The sequence below is a fragment of the Petaurus breviceps genome, unplaced genomic scaffold (genome assembly GCF_028583685.1).
Source record: "Petaurus breviceps papuanus isolate PSGF00001 unplaced genomic scaffold, PetGlider_PUasm1.0 189, whole genome shotgun sequence".
In the NCBI taxonomy this organism is placed as follows: Eukaryota; Metazoa; Chordata; class Mammalia; order Diprotodontia; family Petauridae; genus Petaurus; species Petaurus breviceps.
This window is the reverse complement of record NW_027185809.1, coordinates 6,777,542-6,795,577: the sequence shown is the minus strand read 5'-3', so window position 1 is coordinate 6,795,577 and position 18,036 is coordinate 6,777,542. Positions and strand designations below refer to the sequence as shown.

The window sequence follows — 18,036 nt, the reverse complement described above, 5'->3', positions numbered from 1 at the left end:
AATTAGGTTGGAGCAAATGGAAGCTAATGACTTTATGAGAAATCAAGATGTTGTTAAACAGATTCAAACAAATGAAAGAAAAGAAGGCAATGTGAACTATCTCAAGGGAAAAAACACTAACCTGGAAAAGAGATCCAGGAGAGATAATTCAAAAATTATTGGACTACCTGAAAGCCATGATCAAAGAAAAAACCTAGAAATCATCCTCCAAGAAATTCTCAAGGAAAACTGCCTTGATATTTTAGAACCAGAGGGCAAAATAGAGGTTGAAAGAATCCACCAATCACCTCCTGAAAAAGATCCCAAAAAGAAAACTCCTAGGAATATTATAGCCAGGTTCTGGAATTCCCAGATTAAGGAGAGAATATTACAAGCAGCCAGGAAGAAACAATTTGAATATTGTGGAAATACAATCAGGATAACCCAGGATCTGGCAGCTTCTACACTGAGGGATTGAAGGGCTTGGAATAGGATATTCCAGAGGTCAAAGGAGCTGGGATTAAAACCAAGAGTCATCTACCCAGCAAAACTGAGTATCACGTTTCAGGGGAAAATATGGTCATTCAGTGGAATAGAGGACTTTCAAGCATTCTTGATGAAAAAACCAGAGTTGAATAGAAAATCTGACATTCAGACACAAGAAGCAAGAGAAGCATGAGAAGGTAAACAGGGAAAAGAAATCATAAGGAACTTATCCAAGTTGAACTATTAACATTCCTATATGTAAAAACAATAATTGTAACTCATGAAACTTTTCTCAGTAGTTGAAGGGAATAGAAACATATATACATATGAGGGTATATGGGCATATGAATACATATGTGGATGTGTTTATATATAACGTTTACAGGTATACATAGATAAGGGCACAGGACCAATTTAACAGGAAGGGATGCTACTTAAAAGGTGAAATTAAGAGGTGAGAGAGGAATATAATGAGAGGAGATGGGGAGAGACAGCATGGGGTAAACTATCTCATATAGAAGAGGTAAAGGAAAATGGTTACAATGGAGGGGAAGAATAGGAAGACAAAAGAGAATGGGTCAACTTTATTCCCATTGAATCTGGCTTGAGGAGGGAATGAAATACACACTAAATAGGGTATCTTACCCTACAGAAGAGTAGGGGGGAAGGGGATGAGAGGGGGGATGATGGAAGGGAGGGCAGGCTGGGGGGGAGGGAAGTTGGAAGCACCCACTTTTGAAAAGGGACACGATCAAAGCAGAGAATAGAACAAGTGGGAGGTGGGATAGGAGGGAGGGAAATATAGTCAGTCTTTTACAATATATCTACTATGTTATTGTTTTGCATTAGCTACACATGTACAACCTATACTGAACTGCTTATCTTCCCAGTAAGGGTGGGTGACAAGGGAGGAAGGGAATGAATCTGGAATTCAAAGTTTTAAAATCAAATACTCAAATATATATACTATTATTAATACTATTTTACATGTAATTGGCAAATAAGATATACAGGCACTGGGGCATAGAGATCCACTGGAAAAGTCTAAAGGGATATGGGAGAAAATATGGGAGAGAGCAGATTGGAGGAGGGGATATCCTGTGGGACTGCTATTTTGGGGCAGTGGGTAGGGGAAAAATGGGGAGAAAATTTGTAACTCAATCTGGTGGAAATGATGTAAATCAGAGGTTAATAAAGCATTTAAAAAAACAATAAAATCAAATTTTAAGAGGAAAAAATATCTCCTAAGAAGATATAATTAGTATTCTTTCATATTTTATACTCTTTCAAAGAAAGTCAGCCTTCCACAAATGAGGAAACTTATCAAGTCAGTTAAAATGTATACATTTTTCTCTGCTTTTGGGTTACAGACCTGAGCCAATAAGTTATCAAAGAGAAATAGTTTTTCTTTCCAGATGAAAGAAAAACTAAATCAACAAGAGTTAATGAAGGTTGGCGCGGCTAGGTGGTGCAGTAAGTAAAGCGCTGGCCTCGGAGTCAGAAAGACCTGAGTTTGGATCAGGCCTCAAACTTAGTGCACGCGCGCGCGCGCACGCACACACACACACACACACACACACACACACACACACACACACACACACACACACACACTAGTCGTGTGACCTTGGGCAAATTACTTAACCCCAATTGCCCTCCAAAAAGCAAAAAAAAAAAAAATGAAGGTTGATTTGGAATGCCATATTTTTTATCATTCAAAATAAAACATTTTCTAATTAAGTAGTAGAAACACAAGAGATAACTTCCCAAGCCTCCTCCAATTTTATTTGCACAAATGGACTCCTATAGTTGACTAATTATTAGGGGCTAGATTGAAAATTTTCAATGAGGAAATTGGTTGTTTGATTACTTCATTCAATTACTGAATGTTACATTGTATACAAGATTAGAAAACACAGTTAATTTAATTTTATGTGTAAGACGGACTCCTTTATTTTAAGAGAAGGAAAAACAAATACCAGAAGCAGTTCTTAGGGATGGCTAAGACAATGTTTAACAGTTCTGCAAAGAGCACAAAGACCTTTGTTGTATTATCATAGGCCAAAAAAGAAACAATATAACCTGAACGGAATGTAGGCTAGGGTAAGGGATACACCTTTTACCTGAATGACACTCGTACTCTATTCTTCACATCAGGAGTAATACAACCGCAAAACTTTTTAACTGGGGACCCTGCCATTCCATTCATAATCCAGTGGTTTTACAACTCCTATCAAATAAGAATGCTATAAAAGTATAAACAGGTTTCTTTTCCTTAGATTAGTAGACAACAGAAAATCGGCTTTATAAGATATTCTTTTGTGTTCTATAGCTTTCATGGAACTTCAGAGCCCCAAAAAACAAGCAGTTCATGGCAGAAGATGAAAGTGAAAAAGTAGACACAAAGGTCTGTAAAAACATCTCCCATTTTGCTATAGGTATCCATAGAACGACTGATTACTTCAGCTGGGATTCCAGACAATAAAAGTGCAGCAGTTAGTACTGTCGTCTTCACCTTCTTTTCACTCTAAACAAAGAGAAAAAGCAGGAATAAATAAATCCAAGCACAACTTTCAGCAAATAACATAAGTCCTGTGAAAGGTTTTAGTTGTTTTTTTTTTTTAGCATGATAACACAAACTGCTGGTTTAGTTTTAAAGCATTAATGGACAGAAAATCAAATCAACAAATGTTTACTGAGCACCTGCCTATAGGCAAGGTGGACACTGTGCCATGTGTTATATATACAAAGTATCATAATTGTGGATATTTATATAGTCCTTTACCAGTTGAGCCTAATGATAATATTTTTGAAGTATATTACTTCCCTCTATATATTCTACATTCTAGCCAAATTGATTTAATTCCTGTTCCCTGAATGTGGCATTCCATGTCTTCGAAAAGGTAATGCTCTTTATGCCTACAAGGAACCCTTTCAATTTCCCTCTTTTAAAGTTCCTAGCTTCCCTTAAGGTTCAGTTCAAATAGAAATTCCCCAAAGAAGCCTTTCCTAAGTATTCTAGTTATTATTGCTGTTCTCTCATTCCTCTTCAAAGATCATGTGTCAGTTTTCTGATTACATATTGTATTCTCCTTGTTGAAATAAGAGCCTTCAGATTAGAACTGTTTTTCCATTCTATTTGTACTCCTAGTACCTATTGCACAATAGGTGCTTAATAAATGACTACTGGATTACACTGCATTGGTATTGCAATTACCCTCACTTACAGATTAATAAAGTTAATCTGGATGAACTCTCTAGTCTCATAACCAAAAAGTGACAGAATTAACTGAACTTTAGTAATTATGCTTTAATTATAATATGAAGGACTGAGGGAAAAGTCAAAGATGACTGGAGTTTCAAATATGCCTGAGTGGGAAAATGGTTGCACCCTTTAGGGAAACAAAGAATGTTTTCAGGGGTTTTGAGAGAACATGAGCCCTTAGTCCTGTGTGTTGCTTTCCACTTCTGCAGTCATGAAAGCAGAGTGGCAAGGAAAGGTGGTAAGAATCATTCTGAACCACACAGAGATCTTATTTTGGCTACTGGAACTCTCAATGGGAGATCACTATTCAATGGTACATAAGTAAGTATCCAAATCATTACAATCTCGACCTAGGATAACCTATATAAATGAAAACATTAGAAAGCAGATATTGAACCTAAAGGAAAGGACAATTCACAGGGACTCTCTGTGGAGAAGCAAAGCAAGGAATTGAGAACTGGTTTTCTTACATTCCCTAAAGCAGTAAGAAACATTATTTCATGGGAGATTTGGTTATCATGTATTTCAATGCTCATGAACTTGTAAAAATACTACCATCAAAATAGCTGTACCTTATTGACCAAGGTTTATGAGGGAGAGAATTTCCAGATCCTCCAAATACTATATAAACATACATTTTGATATTCTGTGACTTCAAAAGGTGAAAATAAATGAGAATGAGGAGAAATATACTGGAAAGCACGAATCAAAAAGAAGGAATGAGAGATGTCAAAGACTTTTCTTTCCTCCAACATAAAAGTGAAATTTATTTTAACACGCTTAAGACTCATTATTGGTGTGGGAGTCATCCTTGAACCAGCTGACTGTATATATAGTCCAACCTGATTTAGAGCAAAGAACAGAAATAGTAAAGAAGAATCATGAGAAGAAAATATGAATGCAATTGAAACAACTTAATCTTGAACTATTTAAACAGGAAACTGATAACAAAAATGGTTAGCAGAAAAGAGAAAATATATTAATACTAATGGTAATTTTACATGAGTTTAAATGATATAAATCAATTCTTACAACAAGGAGATTAAAGGAGCAAGTTAGTCAATTCGTTTAGAATGTAAGCTTCTTTGTAAAATCTTGGTAATTCTTGGTAAGAATAATGATGACTATTAGCAGTAAAGCTTCATAAAGAGGAGAGAAGCTTAAGTTTAAAACACTTTAAAGGAAGCTTGGGAACTTATTTTTCTTTTTTAAATAGTGTATATATATATATACATTTTTTTTAAACATTTGATTTTAAAATTTTGAATTCCAGATTCATTCCCTTCCTCCCTTGCCACCCACCCTTACTGGGAAGATAAGCAGTTCAGGATAGGCAGTACATGAGTAGCTAATGCAAAACAATAACATAGTAGATATATTGTAAAAGACTGACTATATTTCCCTCCCTCCTATCCCACCTCCCACTTGTTCTGTTCTCTACTTTGATCCTGTCCCTTTTCAAAAGTGGGTGCTTCCAACTTCCCTCCCCCCCAGCCTGCCCTCCCTTCCATCATCCTCCCTCTCATCCCCTTCCCCCCTACTCTCCTGTAGGGTGAGATACCCTATTTAGTGTGTATTTCATTCCCTCAAGCCAAATTCAATGAGAATAAGGTTGACCCATTCCCTTTTGTCTTCCTATTCTCCCCCTCCATTGTAACCATTTTCCCTTGCCTCTTCTATGAGTTTACCCCATTCTGTCTCTCCCCATCTCCTCTCATTATATTCCTCTCACCTCTTAATTTCACCTTCTAAGTATCATCCCTTTCTATTAAATTGGTCCTGTGCCCTCTATGAATACCTGTAAACATATGTACACACATTCACATATGTATTCATATGCCTGTATACTGTCCGATACAGACGTGTGTGTGTATATATATATATTTATATTCCCTTCAACTATTTTCATACTGAGAAGTTTCATCAGTTACAATGATCGTTTTTCCATGTAGTAATGTTAATAGTTCAACTTTGATAAGTTCCTTATGATTTCTTTACCCTATTTACCTTCTCATGCTTCTTGTATCTGAATGTCAAATTTTCTAGTCAACTCTGTTTTTTTCATCAAGAATGCTTGAAAGTCCTCTATTCCACTGACCATATTTTCCCCTGTAACATGATACTCAGTTTTGCTGGGTAGGTGATTCTTGGTTTTAATCCCAGATCCTTTGCCCTCCGGAATATCCTATTCCAGGCCCTTCCATCCCTCAAAGAAGAAGCTGCCAGATCCTGGGTTATCCTGATTGTGTTTCTACAATATTCAAACTGTTTCTTCCTGGCTGCCTGTAATATTCTCTCCTTGTTCTGGGAATTCCGGAACCTGGCTATAATATTCCTAGGAGTTTTCTTTTTGGGATCTTTTCCAGGAGGTGATCAGTGGATTCTTTCAACCTCTGTTTTGCCCTCTGCTTCTAAAACATCAAGGCAGTTTTCCTTGAGAATTTCTTGGAGGACAATTTCTAGGTTTTTTCTTTGATCATGGCTTTCAGGTAGTCCAATAATTTTTTTTTTTAAGCAATTGGGGTTAAGTAACTTGCTCAAGGTTACACAGCCAGTTATTTCTGGATGTGGTGCTAAGTATCAGAGTCCGGATTTGATCCCCCAGGTCATCCCAACACTGGAGCCAATGCTCTTACTCACTGAGCCACCTGGCTGCCCCTCAATAATTTTTAAAGTATCTCTCCTGGATCTCTTTTCCATGTCAGTGGTTTTTCCTATGAGATATTTCACATTGCCTTCTATTCTTTCATTTGTTTGGATCTGTTTAATAGCATCTTGATTTCTCATAAAGTCATTAGCTTCCATTTGCTCCAACCTAATTCTGAAGGAGTGATTCTCCTCAGTGAGCTTTTGAGATTCTTTTTCCATCTGGCAAATTTGGCTTTTTAAGGCATTCTTCTCCTCATTGCCTTTTTGAGCCTCTTTTGCCATTTGAGTTAGTCTATTTTTTAAGCTGTGATTTTCCTCAGTCAGGCTGTTGACTCTTATTTTATAATTTTCTTGCATTGTTCTCATTTTTCTTCCCAATTTTTCCTCCACTTCTCTTATCTGCTTCTTAAGGTCCTCTATGGCCTGTAACAGGATTCATATTTTCCTTTGAAGCATTTGGTGTAGGAGTTCTGACTTCACTGTCTTCCTCCTGCTCCATGCTTTGCTCCCTTTTTGTCCCCAAAATAGGAGTCTAATGTTGGATTCCTCTGTTTGCTTTGCTTCCTTTGCCTGGTCATGTCGCCACTCAATTACTTGACTTTTGGGCTTTTTGCCACAGTAGGACTCTACCAGACAGCCCTGGAGGATATGAGTTGAAATCCAACCTCAGACACCTAATACAAAACTAGCCATGTGACCTTGGGCAAGTCACTTAACCCCAATTGCCCTACCTTCCCCCCTCCAAAAAGCAAAAAAAAAAAATTTTTTTCACTGTTAGTGAAACTTTTTCATTCCGTTAGTCAAGGTCACCACACTTGGAATCCTAAGTCCCAAATCCGTTTACAGAGGAAGCAGAAATAGCACTTGAGAATAAAATAGGGCAAAGTCGCTAGAAAGGACAATGCACGTGCAGACGCTACTCAGCGTGAATGGGATGATAACAGCAGAAGACAGAGGAAGAGCAACACAGCTCTTTAGTGCTCCTCGCTTCTTTGCCAAAACCATGATCTTTGACCTAGAAAGAGCAGAGCAAACATGACCAACAGCAGAGAGATGTGTGATAAGATACTGCCTGGCTACCTTCGATGAAGCCCAGATGAAAAACATCTCAGGGTATTTTAAGAAGCAAAAAATGTGTTTGCTTAAGTGGAATAAGAACGTGAAGGCCAAACACTCTAATTTTCAAAAGGAATGATAATGCGATATAAATTAGCATATTTGTCTTTGAGTCATAGCAAAACTCTAGAATATATTATTAAAGGGATGGTTAATGGATAGAAAAGGAAGCGCTAATGATACAGAGACAATATAGTTCCATCAAGAATAGTGTCATCTCAGCAGAGCAGAAAAACAAGGGAAATTGGATACTATGCTTCTCTTAATGAAGTCTAAGATAATATTGGTGTCAAATCTGATGATTCTCAAAGAGAAATCCTCTGAAGTTTGAAGAAAGTACTGGACTTGACTTCAAATCCTTCCTCATCGATGCTTACTACCTATGTTATGCTAGTGGGTCAATTCATCATGTCAGACTAACCTCACTTTCTATTTTGACAAGAGAGTATCACTAGGTTGAATGGCCTGGAAGATTAGGGGAACATGGTAAATGGAGTTTATCCAGATTTTAGTGAAGTATTTGACAAAGTCTCTAAGACTAGTTTTGTCCACAACCTAGAGATATGGACTAGATGACAGGTAAATAAGGAAATTGTAAACAGTCAGATGACCAAGTGCAAAATCTAGTAATTAATGGTTTAATATCAAGTTGGAAGATCTCCAGTTACTGCTCATGGATTCTGTGCTTGGCCTCATGCTGTCATGCTGATTTTTAATCAATAATTTCAAGAAAAGTATAGATAATACAGGGCAGGGGGTAGTGAAGCTAGATGACAAAGTCAGGATCTAAAAAGATCATGATAGAAAAAACACTGAACTGATCTAAAGAGGTATAATTTAATTGGGATAAATTAACTTACAACAACATAAGTACAAGAAGGAAGGGGGAGGTTCATAGTAGTTCACCTGAAAAATATCTGTGATTTTTAGGGGAAAAGTTCAATATGCATCAAGGGCATAACAGTAGACAAAAAGTTAATATAATCTTAGCCTTCATTAAGAGAAACATACTTCCCAATTGTGTCCACTTTTTCTGCCATGGACGGACTACATTTAAAGCTATGTTTGATTCTAGGTGCTACATTTTAAGGACATTAGTAAGTTGGAGAATGTCTAGAGGAAAGTAGCCATGATGGTAGAAAGCACTGAAATTATGCCATGTAAGAACTGCCTGAAATGGAGATGATTAGTTAGGAGGAGAAGAAAAAAACTGAGGGGACATAATAGCCATCTTCAAGTATCTGAAGGCCTTTCATATGGAAGAGGAATAAGACTGTTTTCCTTGGCTCCAGAATGTAGAAAAAATGGGTAGAGATTACAGATGTTTGTAGTGACCAAAAATATTTCTTAATAAATTGAGTTATTTTTTTTTGAGGGAATCAGAGTTAAGTGACTTGCCTAGGGATACACAGTAAGCATCTGAGGCCACATTTGAACTCAGGTCCTCCTGACTGCAGGGCTGGTGTTCTATCCACTTTGCCACCTAGCTGCCCCTCAAATTATCTATTCCAATAGTGGAAAGAGCTGTTTTCAGAGGTAGTGCCCCAAGAAAAAATCATCAAGCAAAGTCTGAATGACCATTAGTTGGATATATTGTAGAAGGAGTTCTTGTTGAAGGACTGCTAAACGAGCTGACCACTGACGCCCCTCCAACTCGGAGGTTCTCTGAAGAGAGCAAGGAGCACAAAAGTTAAGGAAACAGTTGCAAGAAGGCCACCAACAATGTCACATTTATGTACAAGGGTCAAGGAGAATAAGGGCTGAAGGTTTGGTTTGAACATTTGTTTCTTCGATGATTTTCACTTTATTCCCATAGAAAATCCATCATGCTGTTGTTTTCTACTTTAGGACCGATACATTAAATTTTCATAAACCTTTCCACTCATTATTTAAAAGTTGGCTGGACACAGGAAAAAAAATCAATTGTTTTTCTACCAATGCCTTCATATAGTTACCGCTCAAGAAAATTAGATCCACACATTCTAGTGCTAAAACTGTGTCTTTATAATGATTAAAGAAAAAGATATTGCCCACCTCTCCCTGTGCTCCAAATCATAATGTATTTAACGCTCATGAATTATTATGGGTCTACATTCAGCTATCAGCCAAAAAAAATTGATAGTAAAGACACATACATATTCTCTCTCTCATACAGGACAATTATAATTGATCTAAGCAGATGGCTCAAAGAGAGTAGCAAATGCTCAATTGTTCAGTAAGAAACTGAAAGCTAGAAATAAAGTACGTTGTAATTTTTTTCTTTTTTAAAGAAGACACTATATGAATGACTAGACAGCATTTTATCCTGCCACAATTCGTTCTAACAATGTAAACAAAACACTGTATTTTCCAAATTCTGAAAAATGAGTTCATAAAAAAGCTTTGAAGTAAAAAGACTAAGTATAATCAATTTATGTAGACCTATCCCAGACCAAGAATAATATATAATTGTTGTCAATTAAAGCTGTCCAGTCTGTTAATAGTTCTTTAAAACTCAATTTTTTAAAATGTTCAAGTCAAACTAACTATATTTCTCTTTCCTTCTTACCTTGTATATTTATAAAATATGAAATAAAATTTTATATAGAACCCTAGGCATTTAGCAGGTTAGAACCAAACAATCAGCCAGCAACAAACTATAAATGTCTTTGCTGGGTGTCCCTTTCAATGTGTGAAGTTCTGCTATTTTAACTTTTTTATTTTTTTTTTAAATTTTTTATTTAGTTATAGTTTATTTGTACAAAATTCTGGTTGTATCAATCTTCCTTTAGGTCAACTATAAACACTTAGTCATCTAGTTAAATCCTCACATTTCAGAGAGGAGGAAACTGGGGTACAGAAAGGTTAAATGCCTTGCCTGGGTTCACTTTGGTATTTGGCAGAGCTGAGACCAAAATTTACTGTCATTCTTCAATTGTTATTTCTAGTTTTTTACCATTACAAACAGATATACCAAATGAATGTTTTTGCACAGGTATGAATATATTTCTAGAAATTAAATCTTTCTTGATATTTAAAAAATAAAATCTTGGCAATGTAGCTTTCTCCCAGTAGCTTTGCCAAGATTAGATTTTCTTTTGTTCTTGCTATTTTGCCTTTCTGATGGGCATCTTAAAGTTGCTTTCACGTATGTATATGATTATTTATATGTATTATATTAATGCATCATTTCATGAAGTTATAAACAGTTTATCTTTCCTCCGTCATGTCATCTGAACATTGTTCTATTGGGGAAATATTATTCTTCAAAACAGCTAGTTGCTCAGAGGTTACAAATGTCCCTTTTTTCTGATATGTTTTAAAAATGTTTTCTTTTAATTTTAGAGGGATTGTTCATTATTATGCAAATTTTTAATATTTTTAAACACTAACACTTATGGTAGTATTTCTTGGTTTAAGTTTTTCTTTCAATCACAATGGGAGTTATTGAATACTAGTTTCCAAAGAAGGATCACCCTAAAGGCAATGGGAGAGGAGTCTCGATAGGCATCAGCACACTGCAACATATTGCAAATGAGGAATTTTGCAGAAGTATATAGGATGTTATCCAAGGAGCCTGTGTTTTAAAAAGAAAAAAGGTCAGTCACATGGTGAGACCAGGGAAAACCAAAAGACAGTTATAATATTAAAGGTTCTTCACCTAGCATCTGTGGATTTGCATTTAAAAGAATATTTCGATCTATTTCGATCACTATTTCATTATAATTGGTTTTCCTTATAATCCTATATATTTGAGTTTATTTAAAGTTACTTTTCTTCTCATTGTTTCTATGGGTGTATGCTTGTGTGTGTTGGGGGGGGAATATGAAGAGTTCAGATCTTTTTAAAATTCTCACTTAGCCAAGCTGACTTCAAGGCTCAAATTTTTCTTTTTATGAAGTAAAAACGCCCTTTCAAATCCTTTTGAAAAACAGAAGGAATACAGTTTTGCATTAAAGAGGAACAATTTAGACAGTTAAAGCAATGGTATTAAGTTCAAAAGAAAGGCAAAGCAGCACCTTCAAGTTTTCCAACACTGTTTATTCTCTTCTATTTCCTAATTGATATTAATCTCATGCTTTTGTTTTCTGTTCTTTTCAAGGAGGGGTGACACAAGGCAGCTCACAGAGCCAAGAAAACACTTAACAATGCCTTATTATTAATGTTTATTAGACATCACAATGAGATTTTAAAAAATGCAACCTATTTCAAATTTGAACTGATAGCTTTTGGTTTTATATCACTTTTTTTATTTCCAAATATATCCCATCCCCTCAGATAGTTATCCTTTGCAAAAAATAAAAAAAACAGGAAAAAAAAACACAATGCAGCAAAGGTTATGACTTACAAACAGTAAATTCAATGTTCTACAATCAATGCCCCCAACCTCACCCAAGGAGGAAGGCAACTATATTTTTTTTCTTTTCTTCTTTGGGTCCAACCCTTGTATGAAAATCCATTTTTGAAATAATTTTTGTCACTGAATACCAGTTCCTGATTTACTAAATATCGACTTACCTGTATAATTTTAGTTCCTAGAACACAAGGATCATTTCCATTTTTGTCTTTATATCCCTTGTGCCTAGTTCAGTGTTTAGCATAAAGTGTGTGTCTGACAAATGCTTGTTGAATTAAATTATTGATGCTGAAGAACACGATTCATTTCCCAGGATTCTTAAAATAGTTTTGTGTCATGGATCCCTTTCACAGTCTGGTGAAGACCCCCTTTTCAGAATTTCTTAAATGCATAAAATAAAATACATAGGCTTATAAAGGAAATCAATTATTTTGAAACAGTTATCAAAATATCTTTTTAAAAGTTTACAGACCTCAGCTTAATTTTAGACCCAATTTAGACCATATTGTGACATTAGCTTTTTAAAATTACCTAAGCATATCTTTCAATATACCTCGACAAAAACAGAATTAGAAGACTTGTATATATTTCAGGTATAACTGAACTTACCTTTGGGAAGTACTTAGATAACCCCATGAATGCAAGTTGCAAAGTAAGAAATGGAGCAAATATGGACTGTAAAGACAAAAGAGAAAATTAGCTGCTAGTGTACAAATTATTCAGAAATCACATTAAGTCAAGTTAATGCCAACTGCAAAATTCAACTTAAAAATCACAATAAAATGTTTAATTTTAGGTTGCTTTAAAGAATGTTGTTCTAATAGAAACAAAAGTGAGGACAAAGGAATTTTATTCCTAAATACTGTTGCAAATTTCTAAGTCAACATCTGGACAAATGTCAATTTCTTTCAATGAACTGTCACTTCCAGCTAAACAAGTCTTCCCTTATGAGATGGCTTAAAAGTTATGTGGAGATACACACACAAGTACTCTTCTGCATATATGTATATGTATGTATGCATGTGCATAAACACGCACTTTTGTATATACACATGTATACACTGGGGGTGGGGAATGATGTAGGGGAGATGGTGTACATATTTACAAGACAAATGTTGTAAATACATTTTATGTAGTTACCTGAAAATCTCTTTTCAAAAATACAAAAATCTCAATCAGAATTTATACCCCCCCCACAAAGTCCAGGTTCTCCTAATCTAGAAACAGAAGACTTCATGAGGTATTCACTTGGAGCCTGTTTTACTCCAATTTAGTTAACTACACTATCATTCCTTATTACAAAATAATCAACACCTGTAACTGAAAAGGATCTAAAACAGTTCACATTTTAAAAGACAGGTAGACCAAATACAGAAATTATGTTCATGAGTACAGTTTCTAATATAAACATTGAATTACCAAGAAAAAAATAATGTTTAAAATGTTCAAGAAAATAAAATGTTCCATAAAAATCTTTTTTCTGTTTTAAGTTACAATGCTTAAAAGGCATATTCAGTTATCTGGAAAATTAACTTACTTGGAAAACGTTTTTCTCCAAGATTCCAGATGCAACTTTTTAGGGAATACAGAAGATATGCCCTTACACAAACCCTAAAGTTGTTTTGTTTTTTTTTGCTTTTTGGAAGGCAATTGGGGTTAAGTGACTTGCCCAAGGTCACACGGCTAGTTTTTCTGTTAATTGTCTGAGGTCAGATTTGAACTCAGGTACTCCTGACTGCAAGGACTGATGCTCTATTCACTGTACCACCCAGCCACCCAAACCCTAAAGTTTTGAAAATAGTTCTAACATACCTGTTGTAGAAAAGCTATGTTCTTCTCATTATGTTTTATTATCTGGTAGTGTATAAAAATATTAGTATTTTTGTTCTATTTATGGCAGTATATTTTTATCTCTGATATTTATAACAATCATACTGCTTTCTAACTGAATTTACATCATCTTGAGTAAAGGAAATGTTAACTAAGAAAGAGTACTATTAGCTTCTCTGCATATGCTTTTGCTACAAAACATAATTACTACGGTAGATTTCATTATCCAGCATTCTGCCTATTTAAATGCTAGAATAACAGGAACTTGGACACTTCACAGTAAAGACAACTGATAGTTATGCTCAGAATAGTACTCTTTCAATACATTACATGATCTCTATTAGGAAGAATATTTCATTAAATCAGAGCACCATACTATGTAACTCTTGAATAACAATTGTCTTCCCATAAAAACTACAAGGTTTGTAATATTAATCTACTAATGTTATTAAAGAACTCTGAAAAGGATCTTATTTTTAGTTTTGAAATACCAGGTAATTGTTAATGTCTTAAATGTTCTTTTCTTACCAAATATTTGCATACAAAAGCCCGAACTCCAAGGGCAAGAAGAGCACATCCCACCAATCTGAAAATTCGAAAAGTATCAAATTCTTCCCCTGTACTTCCATTCTCTTGACTAGGTTTCTCACTAATCAACTGTTTTCTTAGTTTCATTGCTTCATCAAATCTGGAAAGATACTGGTCTAAGCCATGCTGGGAGCTTCTCTGGACAGTTTCCTTTGTAAGATCCCCTCTTTTTCGATGACGGAGTTCAAGGTTACTATCACTACTACTCTCAGGTGGATTGACTAAAGAGTCCTTTTTATCTATCAGTTGGGTTCCCTTGATCTCTGTAATGCCACCCTGGTGGTCCACTGTTCCTGCACTAGTCGAATCACCCAGCACCACTCGCTTTGAAACTGAAGGAACAGGGAGGGAGTTCAGCTTATCAGTGTCACGTTGCTTTGATTCTGTGTTCTCTTCTTCTTCTGAGGAAAAAAAAAATAAAGCATGGATACCATGTGATGGAAAACACAGTATGTATTAACATATAAAGAGCTTGCTGCTGAGACAAGGAGCCATAAATAATAAAAATTATGGTTCTGAACCCAATTTATTAAAGACATGGCAAAAACAACAAAACATATTCCCAGATACACCCTTGTGAAATATTAAAACTAAACAAGACATAAAAGAATATTCTTTCAGAGGATGAAATATGATCTTCATGGGGACAGGGATTTCTGTCCTTTTTAATCTAAAATTTAAATTGGGTATTGAATATGGATTTTGAATTGTACAGGGTGTGTACTAAGGGTGGTGGCTAAATCAAACAGTACCTGCTTATGTAATCTTTCTATTGCAGAACTGTATATCCCGATATATTCTTAAAGATTTGAAAATGCTATTCTTTCCAAAGGGACCCGAAAAGATAGTTAGGATTTGCGAAATAAAAATGGGCAAAACGAAAAAAGTAGTAGTTCAAGAAAGGGGAAAAAAAATTAGAAAAAGGACTGTAAAGAGGTGCTTTTATCACTTGAAAAAGAAAATTTTTGTAGCCTTGGGAGGCAGGTTTTAAGCATTATCCTTGTTTTAGATATAATCAAAAGAAGCTAAGAAAGATTAACAGAAACAAGCTCATGGTCAAAAGCTGCTAAGTGTTGAAGGTGGGATTCTAACAGTCTCAACTGACTTTAAGTCCAAGGTTATTTCCACTATATCCTGTTGCCTCCTAATACCTCTGTGGGTATTTGAAATGTACTTTAACATTCCTACCTTTTTTCAGCTCCTAGACATATATGAATATATGCATATTTATATTTAAATAGAGATACTAATATATTGCCTAGGGCAGCTAGGTGGCCCAGTGAATAGAGCACCCGCCCTGATCAGGAAGACCTGGGTTCAAATCCAGCCTCAGACACTTGACACTTACCTAGCTGTGTGACCTTGGGCAAGTCACTTAACCCCAACTGCCTTGCCTTCCCCCTCAAAAAAAAAAAAAAAGGAAATGGTAAACCATTTCAGTATCTTTTCCAAGAAAAGCCCAAATGGGGTCACAATGAGTTGGACATGAGTGAAATGATAACTGAATAACAACAAACTACGTTACCTTAAATATTGGCAGGCTATGTTTCTCTAACTGAGACTACCCACAATACTGCTACTTCTTCTTTCTTTTTATTTTTGCTTTTTGGAGCAGGGAAGGCAGGGCATTTGGGGTTAAGTGATTTGCCCAAGGTCACAAGGCTAGAAAGTGTTAACTGTCTGAGGCCACATTTGAACTCAGAACCTCCTGACTCCAGGGCCTGTGGTCTATTCACTGCCCCACCTAACCTCCCCATTACTGCTACTTCTTCACAAAAATAAACATAAATCTGTTATCCCTTTGCAAGTGGTGATAAAAGACATTTTAACAAAGGGAATGTTCGGGCAGCCAGGTGGCTCAGTGAGTAAGAGCACAGGCTCCGGGCTCAAATACTTAGCACCACACCCAGAAATAACTGGCTGTGTAACCTTGAGCAAGTTACTTATCCCAGATTGCTTTAAAAAAACAAAAAGAAAAAAGGAAAAAAACCAAAGGGAATGTTCAATGCAACTGGAAGTATAAACTGGGAGAAAATGTAGATTAAAAGTATTTTAGAATTCAATTTGTAAATTACTGACTTATAAACTTATAAGTTTAGGCTAAGATTATGTCTTCTTTAAATCTGTGCCTTGTCAGGGGCCTACCACAGTGCACTAAACATTGTAGTTTGCATTTAACTTCTACTCAAAATCGAAGTTACTACTCAGTCATGGTTATTCCATATGGAAAACTTTTCCTTGAGGTAACCTGTTTAGTTAAAAATGATCCTTTTGCTAAGTGCCATTATAACATGCCTTACAACATCTCTAACTCAGGAAAGGTGGCTTATTGGGACATGTGGAGCTGAAAAAGCAAAATAAATTAAAGGTTTTGTTTTCCACTGCCTGACAGGGTCGATAAACAAGGAATGATAAAGACAAAAGATATCACCTAAAAATAATAGATTCTACCAATAAAAATACATCTCTCAGAAGCTATTTAGGCAGAAGAAAACAGCTAAGAACCAGCCCTCCCCCCCCCTGCCCAAATCCCATCATTCCTATCCCTGATTCAGCAGGCCCACAGGTCACCAATTTTGTGGGTAATAAATACAAAGTATAATTCTTTTTTTTAGAGCAGGTAAAAAAGGGAAGGAGGGAAGGAAGGAGGGAGGGAGGGAGGAAAGAAGGGAGTGAAGGAGGGGAGAGGTGGGGGGGTAGACATCCGGGAACTGGTCAGAATCCTAAATGGCCCATAAATCTGCAGAGAGGGAACGCGTCTACCCGGCTGCCAGTGCGCCCGAGGGATGGGGCTCAGGAGGGAAAATGGCCTCTGGGGGCGGCCAGGAAAGCGGTCCCGCCGGGGCTGGCGAAGCCCCAGTCCGGTCTCCTCAGGTAGAGGAGACTCTCCCCTCTCTAAGCTGGGCAGAAACGGGAAGGAGCCGTGGGCCCCCGGGGAGGCCGGCGCGGCAGGAGGCGGGGCCGGGGTGGCGCCCGGGAGGACGCCGGGGGCCCGGCTGGGAGCCAGAGGCCGCGGGGGGGGGGGGTGGGGCGGGGGGGCCAGGGGACCCCCCCCAGGCTCTCAGGGGGGGGTCGGGGCCTTACCAGCTTTCTCGCCCGCGTTCCTCCCGCTCCGGTGGAAGCCCATGATCCGGTTGATTCGCTGCTCCGAGTTCATGAGCAGCTTTCTTCGCCTCAGCTCCGCCCGGCGCTGGGAAGCAGAGAGGCCACCGCTCTCCGAGAGCCCGGGCGGTCCGGGCCCGTCGTCCCCCCCCCGTTGAGCGACGGTCAACGGCTCCATCGCGGCCGGAGGCAGGGCCACCCGGGGCTTGCAGCAGCTGGTACCCCCTCACACAATGGGCCCACTCCCCCGGGAACGCGCATGCCCCATTCTCTCCTAGCCTCGCGCAAACCTAGGGGACCAAAGGAAGTGGCTTCCCCGCCCCTCCCCGCCCCCAACACCACGCGCAAGCGCACTAGAGACCCTTCCAACGCCTTTCGTCGGAGGGGGCGCGAGAACGCCCCTCCCCCCGCTCCGTTTTCGAACCACGTGACGCACAGCCCTCTTTCAGGTGGGTCAGGGCTTAAGACGTTGTTTTAGACTCGGTTCCGCCGCAGCGGAGGAACAAAAATCCTGCCGTGGACTCTCTTGAGGACGTTACCATCGTCCCAGTGGAAAGCCAGGTGTCAGCCTCAGTCGTCTGTCAGTTGGGCACTGCCCGCATCTCCCCGTCGGGCCCCATCCCCTCCCAGCAGGCCACACAGCCTTGTGGCGGACCTCGCTGCCCGAAGTCTGCCCGCTGCACCC

General features: G+C 37.8%; 3 protein-coding genes across 3 annotated transcripts in view; all 3 read right to left on the bottom strand.

The window, feature by feature from the left end:
• The window catches only part of CUNH5orf24 (chromosome unknown C5orf24 homolog), a 228,599-nt gene that overhangs the window by 185,834 nt on the left and 24,729 nt on the right, over positions 1-18,036 (bottom strand). The window lies entirely within an intron of this gene.
• Positions 1-18,036, bottom strand: part of PCBD2 (pterin-4 alpha-carbinolamine dehydratase 2) — a 290,006-nt gene that overhangs the window by 255,145 nt on the left and 16,825 nt on the right. The window lies entirely within an intron of this gene.
• On the bottom strand, positions 2,225-17,642 carry CAMLG (calcium modulating ligand). The gene is given in 5 exon segments (XM_069091856.1): positions 2,225-2,992; positions 12,441-12,506; positions 14,190-14,650; positions 17,334-17,546; positions 17,549-17,642. Coding segments are annotated over 5 exon segments (996 nt in total). The 5' UTR covers positions 17,613-17,642; the 3' UTR covers positions 2,225-2,800.